The 16,139-nt window shown below is 44.4% G+C and overlaps 1 protein-coding gene across 2 annotated transcripts in view; it reads right to left on the bottom strand.

Moving 5' to 3' along the window:
- The window catches only part of LOC145342905 (tyrosine-protein kinase JAK2-like), a 270,756-nt gene that overhangs the window by 88,139 nt on the left and 166,478 nt on the right, over positions 1–16,139 (bottom strand). For both annotated transcript variants that reach the window (XM_080188485.1, XM_080188486.1), the window contains 3 exons: positions 12,821–12,938; positions 8,711–8,856; positions 3,070–3,391 (listed from right to left, as the gene is read on the bottom strand). In XM_080188485.1, the coding sequence (XP_080044611.1) occupies positions 3,070–3,391; positions 8,711–8,856; positions 12,821–12,938 (586 nt within the window). The remainder of the gene's footprint in view (positions 1–3,069; positions 3,392–8,710; positions 8,857–12,820; positions 12,939–16,139) is intronic.

Below are 16,139 nucleotides of genomic sequence, written 5' to 3'. Positions count from 1 at the left end.
AACATAAGAAATAGGAGCAGGAGTAGGCCAACTAGCCCTTCGAGCCTGCCCCGCCATTCAATAAGATCATGGCTGATCTGTCTTGGCTCAGTTCCACATTCCCGCCCTCTCCCCATAACCCTTAATCCCCTCTCTTACCAAAAAACCATCAACCCGCGTCTTAAAAATATTTAGCAAGGTAGCCTCCACCACTTCAACGGGCAGAGAATTCCAGAGATTCACCACCCTTTGAGTGAAGAAGTTCCTCCTCAACTCCGTTCTAAACCGCCCCCCCTTTATCTTGAGGCTGTGCCCCCTAGTCCTACTATCCTTTCTGAGTGGGAAGAGTCTCTCCACCTCTATCCTATCCATCCCAATCATCATCTTATACGTCTCAATGAGATCTCCCCTCATTCTTCTAAACTCTAACGAGTACAAGCCTAATTTATTCAGCCTCTCCTCATAGCTCAACCCCCTCAACTCCGGCTTCAGCCTAGTAAACCTCCTCTGCACTCCCTCCAAGGCCAAAATATCCTTGCGTAAGTACGGCGCCCAAAACTGCACACAGTACTCCAGCTGCGGCCTCACCAATGCCCTATACAGCTGCAGCAAGACCTCCCTACTTTTATATTCAATCCCCCTCGCTATGAAGGCCAGCATCCCATTCACCTTCCTGACCACATGCTGCATCTGCAAGCTGGGTTTTTGCGACTCATGCACAAGGACCCCGAGGTCCCTCTGCACCGTCGCCTGCTGCAGTTTTTCTCCACGTAAGTAATAATCTTTCCTACCATTATTCCTACCAAAGTGGACCACCTCGCACTTGCCAACATTAAATTCCATCTGCCATTTCCTGGCCCATTCGCCCAGCCTATCTAGATCCTTCTGTAGACTCTCACCACCCTCCGCACAATTTGCCTTTCCACCAATTTTGGTGTCATCAGCAAATTTCGACACCCTACACTCGGTTCCCTCCTCCAGATCATCTATATAAATGGTAAATAGCTGAGGCCCCAGCACCGACCCCTGGGGCACCCCACTAGTCACCATCCGCCAATCCGAATAGCACCCATTGACCCCCACTCTCTGCCTCCTATTTGACAACCAGTCCTCTATCCACGCTAACACCCTACCCCCAACTCCATGCCCCCTTACCTTCTGCAATAACCTCTTGTGAGGTACCTTGTCAAACGCCTTCTGAAAATCAAGAAAGACCACATCCACCGGCTCTCCTCTATCCACCGCCCTAGACATATCCTCATAGAACTCCAGTAAATTTGTCAGACACGACTTCCCTTTAACGAAACCGTGCTGCGTCTGCTCTATCAAGCAGTTCCCCTCAAGATGCCTCGCTATTTCCTCCTTGATGACGGATTCTAACATTTTACCTACAACAGACGTTAAACTAACAGGCCTATAATTCCCTGCCTTTTGTCTGGCACCCTTCTTAAACAACGGCGTAACATTAGCCGTTTTCCAATCTTCCGGCACTTCCCCGGAATCCAGCGACGTCTGGAAAATAACCACCAAGGCATCCACTATCACCTCCGCCATTTCTTTCAGAACCCTCGGATGCATTCGATCCGGTCCTGGGGACTTGTCCACAATCAGCCCCTCCAGTCTGCCGAGCACCGCCTCTCTAGTAACAGTAATGTCATCGAGACCCTCCAGTCCTATCACCTTTCCATCTCTAACATCCGGCAAATTATTGACGTCCTCCTCCGTGAAGACCGAAACAAAAAAGTTATTCAAGACCTCAGCCATATCCCCATCCCCTACCACTAAGTCCCCCTTCTCATCCTCTAAGGGTCCAACGTTCACCCTAGCCAGCCTCTTCCTTCTTATATATTTATAAAAACTCTTGCTATCCTTTTTTATATTAAGCGCCAGCCCAGCTTCATAGTTTCTCCTACCCTTCTTTATCAACTTCTTTGTCAATCTTTGTTGACATTTAAACCTCTCCCAATCCTCTTCTCACCCACTACTCTTAGCTACTCTAAACGCCTCCGCTTTTAATTTAACACTTTCCTTCACCTCCTTCGTTATCCACAGCTTATTACCTCTCCTCCTACGGTCCTTTTTGACCATCGGAATAAATTTCTGCTGAGCACCAAGAAAGATCTCCTTAAAGATCCTCCACTGCTCCTCAGCAGACCTACCTTCCAACGCGCTCCCCCAGTCCACATTCACCAATTCTTCTCTCATCCTACCGTACTCCCCTCTGTTCAAACAAAGGACGCGTGTCCGGGAACCCACTTTCTCCTCCTCCATCTGCACCAGAAACTCCACCATACAATGATCACTCTCCCCATGGCAGCAAAAAGGAGATACATTGGGGCATGGGTTGGCACAAAATGGGCATAAGGGCTATAAAGGGACACAGTGGTGGTCATAGGGACGTAGGTTGGCTTGTAAGGTATGAGGGGCAATGTGGAAGGTGGAGGAGATAAGATGGCATGGATCAGGCATTGGGAGGGGTGGTGAGATAGTAAGTCGTCTCACAACATTAAGTTAAAGTTCAACAGGTTTATTTGGTAGCACAAGATTTCGGAGCACTGCCCATTCATCAGTCCAACGCCAGCAACTCCATGTTATGAGGATAGAGTGGGGAACAGGCCTGAGTAAGGTACTTTGTCAGAGAGAGTCAGGACACCAAGATTCTAATTAGGCCAAATGACCTGCTTCTGTGCAATACTCAGTGTGACACAAAGAACCAGGGTAACAGTGCTGGAAAGTGATTTGAGCATGACAAGGTGACATAAATTCAAATGAAACAAACAACAATTTGTGCAGAAACAAGAATCAATTCCAATCAGATGAACTTTGAGATTTGATGTTCCAACATTAGTTAGGAGCAACAACAATGGGTGTTTACCAATCCTTTGCATTGATGGATGATAAATGATGGTAATTTACTCAATAACCTTCTCAGCTCAGTGAGGCATCTCAATAAAGTAAATACATTAAGAGAAGAAAGCAGGATCACAGTGAGTTTTTAAACAGTACGTGACAATTTAAGTCAATCCCCCTGATCAACCATAAAAGCTGCAACTAATGCAGGGGGAGTATTGAAATTATCGCGGCTATTACCTGATCAGACTCAAAGTTGAGGTCTTTACGTTTCCCCTTCATCCATTGAATCCCTCCGTTTCCAGTCACAACGATGGTGGTAAAGATATCCTCTCCCGAAGGTCCACGTACCGGCTCCTTCACCTCAAAATACTCCGAGAAAAAGGCCGGCTGCAGTGTCTCCATGTTAATCAAATATTTCAGCTTCAGATCTCGCGCACTCGCGTTGCACTGGCTGAACTGCTGGATAAACCTGTAGAATCTGTAGCGAATCCGCTTCCTGGTCACAAAGTGGTAATTTTGGATCTGCAGCCGAATATTTATTGGCAGCAACGACTTGTAACTAAAATTGAAATGACAACATTACTGACATGGGTGGGAACCATCTTAAGCTTGAAAACTTTTTGTCAGTTCAAATGGGTTACGGTTAATAGAAAATAAACAAAAAGCATAGCGGTTAACACTGCTGCCTTGCAGCACCAGAGACCTGGGTTCGATTCCCAGCTTGGGTTATTGCCTATGCAGAGTCTGCACGATCTCCCTGTGTCTGCATAGGTTTCCTCCGGGTGCTCCGGTTTCCTCCCACAGTCCGAAAGACATGCTGGTTAGGTGGGATTGGCCATTCTAAATTACCCCTCAGTGTCCCAAGACTAGTAAGTCACAGTGGTGGTGGCATAGTGGCACTGTTACTAGACTGGTAACCCACAGGCCCAGAGCAAAATCTGGAGACCCAGGTTCAAGTCTGACCACGACAGATTGTCAAATTTTCCCACAGTGTATCCAAACAGGTGACTAAGGAATTTGCACAGTAACTTTATTGCAGTGCTAATGTAAACCTATTTGTGACACTAACTCTCTTTCTTCCCTCAGGCCCAAAGGAACTCCTCACAGTACAGGGTGGGAACTTAACTGTGAAAGCCACAAGTTCGGCAGATTTGTAGTGACAGCTTATTGGTAGCACTTTTTTTCCTTCCAAGTCAGAAGGTGCACAGTTCAAACCCTGCTCTGGACAGTGTAACTGAGCACAGGCCAGATTGGAACTCTGCCTTGCAATTCAGAGATGACATCCTGTGAGATCCTCATACCCAGTGGATGAGGGTGCAACACCTCCTGCTCCCCTCCCACCCACCCCGCCAACCCTCAACCGCACCCCTCACAATAAGAGTTCACAATCAATCTCTCCATCCATATACACTAACCATACAATCACTATGGTTATAACCATGGAAGGATTGTTGAGATCGTGGCCTCTGAGATTTAATAATGCTGGAGGTCCTTCACACTACTCTCTAGAGGGAGAGTGTGAAGCGAGCGTGAGGGAGATGGTATGGGAGTTTCAACAATGCCTCGTCAGGCTGCTGAAGTGAGAAGATTTTTTTTTAAAACTTGTTAGCAACTCTTTCAAAATTCAGAGAGATTTCTGCACTCTCTCAATGAACACAAATCCTATGGCCCTTTCTTTTCTTAGGTATCTGAATACATCATAAATGAGGAAGACGGGAAAATTATAACATTTCTCTAGGCTCTTTCCCCATGGACCTTTCCCAGCTGAAGTTTTTGCCAGATACTTTTTGAAAGTCACAATTGAATCTGTTTCCATCAGCCTTTCAGGTAGTGCATTCCAAATTATAACACTAACATCAACTATAATTTGGCACTTAAAACATCACATGGCATTTCACAAAAGCATTACAGAACAATATATGGTGCCAATCCACACAATGAGATATTTGGTTGGATGTCAAGAAGTTTGGCCAAAGAGGAATATTCTATGGACTGTCTGAAAGAGGAAAGTGAGGAAATACGCTATTGGGGTGGAATTCGCAAGTCAAGGCCCTAAGGGACAAAGCACAACCAGCAATGGTCAAACAAATAACATCAGGGGTACTCAAAAGACCAGAATTAGAGGAGTGCTGATATCCAGAACGTATGGTGGGCGGGAGGGAGAGGTGGAGGGAGAAATTAGAGAGACAGTATGGGGCAAGGCCATGAAGAAATTCAAAAATAAGGATGAGAATTTTAAAACAATGATGATGCTTAAGTGGGAGCCAGTGCAGATCAGTGAGCACATGGGGAGAATATAAGAACACAGAGCAGGGCTAGGCTATCTGGGCCCTCAAGCCTGCTCTGCCATTTAATAAGATCATGGCTGATCTTTTCGTGAACTCAGTTCCACTTAGCCGCCCGCTCACCATAACACTTAATTCCTTTACTATTCAAAATTTATTTATCCTCGACCTAAAAACATTCAATGAGGTGGCCTCAACTGCTTCACTGGGCAGGGAATTCCACAGGTTCACAACCATTTGGGTGAAGAAGTTCCTCCTCATACACTCCCCCTTATTTTGAGGCCATGTCCTTTAGGTCTACTTTCACAGGGGATTACAATTTGATACAAATTATGACATAGACTGTAGGGTTTTGGATGGTATGGTAGGTAGAACGAGAGACACCAGCCTGATGTGCTCGAATAATCAGGTCTAGAGGTAATAATGGATTGACTGAGGGTTTCAGCAGCAAATGAGCAGAGATAGGAGTGAGGTCGCAATAATAACACATTATGTAATTTTCCATTCCTCAGGTTGCCTTTGTCTTTTTTTGCCAATAACAATCTGTGCCTTCTGGTTACCCATCCTTCTGCCGATAGAAACACTTTCTCCTCATTTATGCAAAAGTTTTAACACTTCTCGCAAATTTCCCTCTAATCTTTGCTACTCGAAGGAGAACAACTCCAGTCTCTCGTCCCTTTACATAACTGAAGTTGTATTTTATTCCTGATAACATTCTCCTCAGCACCCTCTCCTTCTTACAGTACTTTAGCTGGAGCCTAACCAAGGTTTTCTCAAACTTTTAGCATATTTTCCTTGCTTTTGTGTTCTGTGAAGGTATTTCTAATTCACAAGAATGGGTGAGTTCAGGTAGGATGATAAGAGGAAATATTAAACATTTCAAATCCAACCCCAGAGGCTAGGATTCCTAGGAGGCGAGTAACTCACCTCCTGCCTCCCCAAAGCCTGTCCACCATCTACGGGGCACAAGTCAGGAGTGTGATGGAAAACTCCTCACTTTCCTGGATGAGTGCGATTCCAACAACACTCAAGAAGCTCAGCACTAACCAACACGAATAGCCTGCTTGATTTGTCAGGCCATCCACGACCTTCAACATTCATTCCCTTTAACACTGATGCGGCACGGCTACATCACCATCTATAACTTGCACCACAGAAACATGTCAAGGCTTCTGCCAGCAGCATCTTGCTAATCCACAATCTCTAGCACAGACTGCCATCCCTACAGCTACTCCCGTCCCAACCGCCTCCACTCCTTCTCCCCACCCCCCACATTCCAACACTACTATCAACCCCCACAACCAGCCACTGTCTTTTCCATCCAACCAACGCCGTGCAGTTGCCATCTCTCTCTCCTACTGGTCAGCATAAGACCACCCCAGTCCCTGCCAGTTATCTGTTTCTGGGCTGCATGACCCTGCCATTTCCCATCTGATAAGCAGACAGTTGTCAATCTGGTCATGTGTAGGGTGGAGAACCAGCACACACTGTTTAAAAGATCGGCATTTCCTTCTTTTCCATCCAAACTTTGTCACCATCAATACCTTCCCTCCCAACACGTCTCCCCATTAACATTAGGCCCCATGCCTCTATTTATAAAGCCAAGGAACCCAAATTGAGAAAGGTATTAAAAAGCCTTTTTAATAGCTTTCTCAATTTGTTTTGCCACCATTAAAGACTTGTGCACAAACACCCCAGCTTTATCTCCTCCCACATCCTCTTTAAAATCGTACCATTTATAGAGAACTTCCTCTTTCTTCTTACGAACATGAATCACTTTATACTTCTCTACATAAAATTTCACCTGATAACTGCCTGCCTCCTCACATTTCCGAATTCCACATCACCTTCAAACCTTGAACACAGTTGCATAGTGGACAGTGAAGAAGGTTATCTCAGACTGCAACAGGATCATGATCAAATGAGCCAGGGGGCTGATGAATGGCAGATGGAGATTAATTTAGATAAACGAGAGGTGATGCATTTTGTTAAATCAAACCAGGCAGGACTTATTCAGTTAATGGTAGGCCCTTGGGGACAGTTTTACAAGAGATCTAGGGGTACTGGTTCATAGCTCCTTGAAAGTGGAGTCACCGGTAGACAGAGTGGTGAAGAAGGCATTTGGCATGCTTGGTTTCATTGGTCAGAACATTTAATACAGGATTTGGGACATTTTGTTGAAGTACAAGACTTTGATAAGGCCACACTTGGAATACCGTGTACAGTTCTGGTCACCCTATTATAGAAAGGATATTATTAAACTAGAAAGTGTGCAGGAAAGATTTACTACTGGGACTTGATGGTTTGAGTTTAAGGAGAGCCTGTTTAGACTGGGTTTTTTTCCCTTGGAGGATAGGAGGCTTAGGGGTGACCTTATTGAGATGTGTAAAATAATGAGGAGCATAGATCAGGTAAATAGTCAACATCTTTTCCCAAATGTAGGGGAGTCTAAAACTAGAGGGTATACATTTAAGGTGAGAGGGGAGAGATACAAAAAGGTACAAAGGGGCAATTCTTTCATCAGGGGGTGGTGAGTATTTGGATCGAGCTGCCAGAGGCAGTAGTAGAGGCAGGTACAATTTTGTCTTCTGAAAAGTGTTTAGACAGTTACATAAGTTGCATGGATATGGGCCAAATGTGGACAACTGGGGCTAGCTTAGTGGTTAAAAAAAGGGTAGCATGGACAAGTGAGGCTAAAGGGCCTGTTTCCATGCTGTAAACTTCTATGACTCTATGAACCAAGTAAGAAGTCTCACAACAACACCAGGCCCCATATACGCCAGTTGAGGCAACTACTATGCATTCATGAGAACAGTGGTCCATACACCAACTCCTCGGGGCATCACTGTCTACTTCTCTCCGGTCTGTAAAACAACTGTTCATCTCTACACTCTATCCTTCTGTCCTTTAGCCAATGTGTCATCCACAGAGCTGCTGCTCCTTTAATACTATGGCCACTGTTTATTCTTTGAAACAAGCTAATTCAATGCACCTTCTATTATTGGACAGGTGTTCAGAGGAAAAGAGTGCTGTTTGCACTGACCCTTCCCTGTCCATAGCAGATTAATGGTAAACTTTAGTTGGCCCTTCTTTGTCTGTATCCATCTTCTGATTATTGAGAATGAAATCCAAGTAACACCTTGTTTGATCACATGCCCATAGTAATTGCAAAGAGTTCAAGTGACTTCTAAGTTTAACCACCACGGAATCACAAACTTCTCCTGAACACTAGTTATTGATCTCTGGTCTGCTGATTGCAAAATTAGTTGAGGAAAAATGTATTTTGCGTCATGAATGGCGAGGAGCTAGACTGCATTGTCTGAGGTTGTAACGGAGCCAGATTCAATCACGGCTTTTGAATGGGCATCAGATCATTACCCAAAGAGAAAAATAAAATGCAGTCCAAAGGTGAAAGTAGAGAATTGAGACTAGCTGATTTGTCTGCATAGCAAGTTGGGCAGAATGGCCTCCGCCTGTGGTTTGGCTTCCTCCTAATCTATTTTCCAATTCCATAATTCTTTGCAAGGTTAACGGGAATGGGAGTTACAATGGGAATGGGAATGGAAAGCAATTACAAATGTTTGCCTTCTTACCTGTTTGAGTGATAGATGTCCGAAGGAGATTGGTCCTTCTCCTTTGCCATTCTCATTATATCGAGCACTGCCATACCAAGACATTCCTCTTGCGTTTCATGTGTAACTGGCACTTTAATCCATCCATTAATGAAATCATCACGCCACTGTGAAAGAAAAGCTGCAATTAGATGCTCACCTTTGACTGCATCATCAGGCTTCAACGAATCACAGAATATTTACAGTGCAGGAGGAGGCCATTCAGCCCATCAAGTCTGCACTGCCTCGCTGCAAGAGCACTCTTCCAAGTCCCACTCCCCTGCCATATCCCCGTAACCTTGCACATGCACCTGTCATATGTCAATGGGGACGAAGTAGAAATGGTGAAGAGCTTCAAGTTTTTAGGTGTCCTGACCACCAACACCCTATCCTGGTCCCCCCATGTCTTTACTATAGTTAAGAAAACCCACCAAAGCCTCTACTTTCTCAGAAGATTAAGGAAATTTGGCATGTCTGCTACAACTCTCACAAACTATTACAGATGCACCATAGAAAGCATTCTTTCTGGTTGTTTCACAGCTTGGTAGGGCTCCTGCTCTATTCAAGACCGCAAGGAACTACAAAGGGTCTTGAATGAAACCCAGTCCATCACCAGCAAACCAGCCTCCCATCCACTGACACTGTCTACACTTGCCATTGGCTCGGCAAAGCAGCCAGTATAATTAAAGACCCCACGCACCCCAGACATACTCTGTTCCACCTTCTTCTGTCGGGAAAAGGGTTCAAAAGTCTGAGGTCACATACCAACCGATTCAAAAACAGCTTCTTCCCAGCTATTATCAGACATTTGAATGGACCCACCTCGCATTAAGTTGATCTTTCACTACACCCTAGCTATGACTGTCACATTACATTCTGCAACCTTGCCTTTCCCTCTTTATGAACGATATGTGTATAGTGTGCAAGGAAGTACTTTTCACTGTATGCCGATACATATGACAATAATAAATCAAATCAAAGCAAACAAGTTGCTCCCATGGTGAAGCAATTAGTTGGCCAACATTCCATCCTTTCCTCTTGAAAAGCAAAACTCATTAGGTAACTGAATGATGTTTAACTGCAATCAAATAGTTCTCCCATATGTTCCAATGTTTCCACCCAGTAAAGAGAAATGTTCAAAGAAAATGACGAAAAAGAAACTCTCTCTTTTTGATTTATCTGCTGGCACAGTGGGCAGTGGTTAGCACCGCTGCCTCACAATGCCAGGGACTCTGGGTTCAAGTGCGAGCTCGGGTGACTGTCAGTGCGGGGTCTGCCCGTTCTGCCCGTGGATTTCCTTTGGGTGCACCGGCTTCCTCCCACACTCCAAAGATGTGCAGGTTAGGTGGATTGGCCATGCTAATGTGCTCCCTCAGTGTCTCAAGATATGTATCTTAGAGGGATTAGCATGGTAAATCCGTGTGGTTACTGAGATAGGTCCTAGGTAAGATTCTCTTTCAGAGAGTTGGTGCAGGCTCGATGGGCCGAATAGCCTCTTTCTGTATTGTCGGAATTCTGTGAAGTTCCCAATGATTTTCTCCAGCAGTGTCCTGGAGATTGAGCTTTAGTTCCTGGCTGCTTTTTGGTTTTTTTTGAATCAAATTGTTTAAAAATTGGCTCAGAGGGCATTTTCTAGTTGAGGCACTCACTTCCTCATCTTTACTACAGTCAGGTGCTCTCCTGAAGCTAGAAGGGCTTTGACTGCTCACCAGCTTTGAGAGTCCATTCTCTGTCCTTAAGTGAACTGGGAACTTGTCTCTGAGCCAATTAAGGGAGCTACCAGCTCAAATTTCCACCCAGAGACTGCTTTCCCTCAGCTGGAGAAAGTGAGTAGCAGGGATAATTCAGGACCCCAATTCTTGCTCTAAAATGAAGTGTTAGTACCTTCATTTGCCTTTCTTCCATCTGCCAGCCAATATTGGCTGGGGCAAGGCAACAGAAGCAAAATAAGCCAGTCCTTATACATATTGCCATTGACTCAGCTGCATTCCAGCACAGGCAAGAGGCATTCCGGGAAGGAGTGGGTAATTGTGGATTGAGGATTGGGAGATTGGGAGTTGAGGAAAGAGGTTAAGGGAAACTAAAGGTCAAAAGTTTCTGGGATTGCGATGCCAATTACGGATTTAAAAAAGTGGGTGATGTTTACATTTGTCCTTCCCAAGGGCCAAAGTGAAGCATTCACTTCATGAAGGTGTTACAATTCCCTCAAATATATACACAATATAGAAGTTCTTTTACATATTTATGCAAAGGTTAAATGCCAGCTTCCGATGTGGTAAAGAACACCTCTTGTTTAGTCTTGCCAGACATAGTGTGGGTCATTCTTCCAGTCGGGTGTATTGCTGTGCTGATGGGCAGAGGGGTTACAGATTGGAAGGACCTTCTACCGGGCCCAGGAAAGGCCAGAACTGCCCACTTCCCATCAGATGCCTCAGCATGGAAACCTGCCAAGTCAATCACTTGACATCAGCCTGTCCTGCAGCTGGTTGAATGCCAGCCCTGTCCTGCAGCTGGTTGAATGGCGGGATGAGGCCCTTAAGTGGGCACAAACTGTTGACTTTAAGGGCCACTATTAGCCCACTGGTGCACAATGTCACACCTGCCATTGGTATGACTGTGAGGAGAGGAGAGGGATGGTGGGTAGATAGGTGACAGGCAGGCTGGCCACTGGATCAATTGTGGGGCCCCCACCCTTCGAACCCTGCTGTGGGGAGTATTAAATCCAGCCCATCATCAGTCACTGAGGAAATGGGTTTGGTAACATGTAATATGCAAATAATTATTGAAATTTGGAATCTATTTTTGTCATAGAGTGAGGCAATAAATCTAATGAATAATCAAAGTGGAAGGGAGACATAGGACTATAAGGAGGGTGTGTTAACATGAATAAGTTTTGAATTGTTCCAGTGAGGAGAAAGCACAAACATTATGAGCTGAATCCTTGCTGTAAGTTTATATAGTTAATTTGAGGGTCACTATTACATGAGAACATAAGAACATAAGAAATAGGAGCAGGAGTAGGCCATCTGGCCCTTCGAGCCTGCCCCGCCATTCAATAAGATCATGGCTGATCTGTCGTGGCTCAGTTCCACTTTCCCGCCCTCTCCCCATAACCCTTAATCCCCTCTCTTATCAAAAACCCATCAACCCGCTTCTTAAAAATATTTAGCGAGGCAGCCTCCACCACTTCAACGGGCAGAGAATTCCAGATATTCACCACCCTTTGAGTGAAGAAGTTCCTCTTCAACTCCGTTCTAAACCGCCCCCCCTTTATCTTGAGGCTGTGCCCCCTAGTCCTACTGTCTTTTTTGAGCGGGAAGAGTCTCTCCACCTCTATCCTATCCATCCCATTCATCATCTTATACGTCTCAATGAGATCTCCCCTCATTCTTCTAAACTCTAACGAGTACAAGCCTAGTTTATTCAGCCTCTCCTCATAGCTCAACCCCCTCATCTCCGGTATCAGCCTAGTAAACCTCCTCTGCACTCCCTCCAAGGCCAAAATATCCTTGTGCAGGTGCGGCGCCCAAAACTGCACACAGTACTCCAGCTGCGGCCTCACCAATGCCCTATACAGCTGCAGCAAGACCTCCCTACTTTTATATTCAAAACTATTTGCTATGTACAAAATTGTATTGGCACAATGAAAATATATACCCCCTGTCTTAAATACAGTTACTCATCAATATATCAAGATTTCTCTAGATGTAAACCAAATAGCTCCAGCTCTACATTTCTCTTTCAAACTGAACATAGTCTGAACTACATTATCTCTATGACAGGACGGGTCAGATTTTTACTAATGTATACAATTTCAATTCTATGGTGTAATACAAATCCATTAATTTATTCAAAGGTCATTCCTTCTTTAATAGCATCACTTAGGTGTGCAAACATAAAGGGATGACTCAAATTCAGGGCTTAATACAAAGGTTTATCACATTACACAGTTAAAACATTTTTAAGCTGTGTATAAACATCAGGTCAACACTTGTTCTATGTACGTCAATGCAGTAAATCTAAGCTCCAACACTTCTTTTGTCATCCGAAATTCTACTAAAGTGAAAATCACTGGCTGAAAACATGTTGTACCTGAGCAAAAAGATATGTCATAATAGTATCATCGATGAAAGGGCTCTCTGCACCCTTGGTAACACCATAGCGGTAGGCTCTATTAGTCCCAGAACTATGCCAATGTGGAAAGTAGAATCTGTGGAGATAATATAAGAAGGGTTAATTTTGCAATTTGATTAAACTTTTCATCAATATATTCTCTATACCATCAAATAAATCTAACTGCATGCAAGATGTCTGGGTTAGGTTGATTGGCTATGCTAAATTACCCCTTAATATCAAGGGAATTAGCAGGGTGCGTTTACAGGGATAGAGTGGAATTGCTGTTGGTGCAGGCTTGATGGGCAGAATGGTCACAATGTGCTGTAGGGATTCTATGACTACCTCTTTGGCACAAAAGGATCTTTCCCTTTACTCCGCTTCCTTCTGATCTGTGAGCATCTCACATCTGAACAAGAGAAAGTGAATGGTTCCAAAATTTGTAACGTGGTCCCTATTGCTTGTGGCAAATCTGATGATTTGCTCACAACTCACGGTGGCCAGTAAGATATAGTGGAGTATTCCCACATAGCAACGAGACTGGAGAAAGATGACCATCATTTAAAGATTCTGTAGGAATGGATCCTGCCGAAGCTGGGACACCTTGTTGCAGTTGAACAAGACATTAGTAAGGCCACACTTGGAATACAGTGTACTGTTCTGGTCACCCTATTGTAGAAAGGATATTATTAAATTAGAAAGAATGCAGAAAATATTTGCTAGGATGCTACCGGGACTTGATGGTTTGAGATATAAGGAGAGGCTGGATAGACTAGGACTTTTTTCACCTGGAGCATAGGAGACTTAAGGGTGATCTTATAGAGATCTATAAAATAATGAGCACAGATCAGGTAGGTAGTCAACATCTTTTCCCAAAGGTAGGGAAATCTAAAGCTAGAGGGCCCAGAGGGGCAGTTCTTTCACACAGAGGGAGGTGAATGTCTGGAACAAGCTGCCAGAGGTAGTAGTAGAGGCAGGTACAAATTTGCCTTTTAAAAAGCATTTAGCCAATTACATGGGTGAGATGGCTATAGAGGGATATGGGCCAAATGCGGGCAATTGGGGCTTGCTTAATAGTAAAAACTGCGCAGCACAGACAAATTGAGTTGAAGGGCCTGCTTCCATGCTGTAAACCCACTTTGCTTTGACAAAGGGTCATCTGGGCTCAAAACATCAGCTCTTTCCTCTCTTTATGGATGTTTCCAGATCTGCTAAGATTTGCCAGCATTTTCTCTTTTGGTTTCAGATTCCAACATCCACAGTAGTTTGCTTTTATCCAACAATTGGTCAAGACTGAGGGCGGGATTTTCTGGCTGCGCTCACTCCAAAAGCCGGAAATCCCTGACTAAAGTCAATGGACCTTTCTATGGTCCATGTTCAGCCCACTTCAATTCACGTGGCAGGCGGGATGGGAAAATTCCACCCTGAAAGAGCAAACACATTTTCATTTATCTAGCGTTTTTCATGCCCTTAGCATGTGAGCAAGCAATTTGCAACCAATGAAATGCTTTGAAGGGCATTATCATTGTCATGAGGCAGGATCAGCACAGTTGCAGAAATGTAATAGATGGCCAGTTAATCTACTTGAGCGGAGTTGGTTGAGGGGTAAATACTGGGGGCTCCACTGCTCTGCCATGGGTAATACCCCAGCATCTTATGTGCTCACCCGAGAAGATAGATGGGCTATATTTTAATATTTCAGTTGAAAGACAGGGGTTTCCATTTAATTGAGCTGGTTAGTTTATGGTGCAGTTTTCTTGGTACTGGGGCAGCTAATATCAATTGAAAAATCCTGCTTTAGACACCATGAAGGAGGCTTTATGGTTTTTCAGTATATTAATAGCAAGTGTTTATTAACAACTCCTAAGTATGTACATATATATGATAGAGCAGTGGTCTCTAACCTTCTTAAGCACAAGACCATGTTTAGCATTAAAATGCAGCACGAGGCACAGTAGCACAGTGGTTAGCACTGCTGCTTCACAGTTCCAGGGACCTGGGTTTGATTCCCGGCTTGGGTCACTGTCTGTGTGGAGTTTACACATTCTCCTCGTGTCTCTGTGGGTTTCCTCCAGGTACTCCGGTTTCCTCCCACAGTCCAAAGATGTGCAGGTTAGGTTGATTGGCTATGCTAAAATTTCCCTCAGTGTCCTGAGATGCGTAGGTTAGAGGGATTAGTGGGTAAATGTGTAGGGATGTGGGGGTAGGGCCTGGGTGGGATTGTTTGTTGCAGACTCAATGGGCTGAATGGCCTCTTTCTGTGCTGTAGGGTTTCTATGTTAATTTGACTTTACGAAAACCTCCCAATTAACAAACTTTACATCCTTTTTCTCTTGAACCAAAATCACTCCAACCCACCCTGTTACATTATTCTTGCTAGTCTACCTGTTCTGTAGCAAGGGGAATTATTTGCTATTTGTATCTAAGAATAATCAACGTACACATTTGTGACATCTGTGCTTGCGCGCTATCAGTGAGTGCTGTGAAGTTTGGCCAGTCTCATACAGTCCATCTGAGAGACAAGTGCAATACTTGGACTTGATGATTTTCATCTGGGAAAAGCCACCCCACAGAGATATGTGGAACCAAAGTAGGCCGTCACATCGAGTGCACAGTAAACAGAGACGGTACTTCTCTCTGTTTACAAGTCATCAAAAGTCTTTGTACCTTGAAGTTATTTTCAGCTCTGTGTCATTCTACCTGGTGATTATTTCCAGGTCAAGTCCACTGCTTTGTTCACACACCTGCTGAAAATGTGCTGTGAGTTCTCCAATGTCCACTTGAAGGAAAGCATTTGAGGCAAACATAATAATTTGTTCCACCTTGTCTAACTCTTGAAATAGTGCGTTGAATTCCTTTTCCAATTTGTTCAAGTGGTCACAGGATTTGTTTGACGGGAACCCTTTCTGTTTGACCTGCTGTTGGACTCTCTCCAGATTTGGGAAAAGTTCAGTAATTTGCTTCTTTAACTGGAAGGAGTGCACCTCCACTTTTCAATTTAAATGCACTCACTGCACTGACCATGTCTGAGAAGTCTCCCTCCCTCCCCTATAGTCCATAGTTCGGCTCATTCAATTTTGCACTTGTCCGTAAGAAATGCCAAGTCTAACAATCGCACATAGAACCCTACAGTGCAGAGGGGGGCCATTCGGTCCATCGAGACTGCATTGTCTGCAATCCCTCCTAGGTCCTATCCTCATAACTCCATGCATTTATCCTAGCTAGTCCCTCTGACACAAAGGGGCAATTGAACATGGCCAATCCACCTGACCTGCACAGCTTTGGACATGATCTGACA

This window comes from Carcharhinus amblyrhynchos, chromosome 5 (assembly GCF_965287045.1).
Source record: "Carcharhinus amblyrhynchos chromosome 5, sCarAmb.v2.hapA, whole genome shotgun sequence".
NCBI lineage: Eukaryota > Metazoa > Chordata > Chondrichthyes > Carcharhiniformes > Carcharhinidae > Carcharhinus > Carcharhinus amblyrhynchos.
The sequence above is the reverse complement of the archived record's forward strand: the minus strand, read 5'-3'. Positions and strand labels throughout refer to the sequence as shown.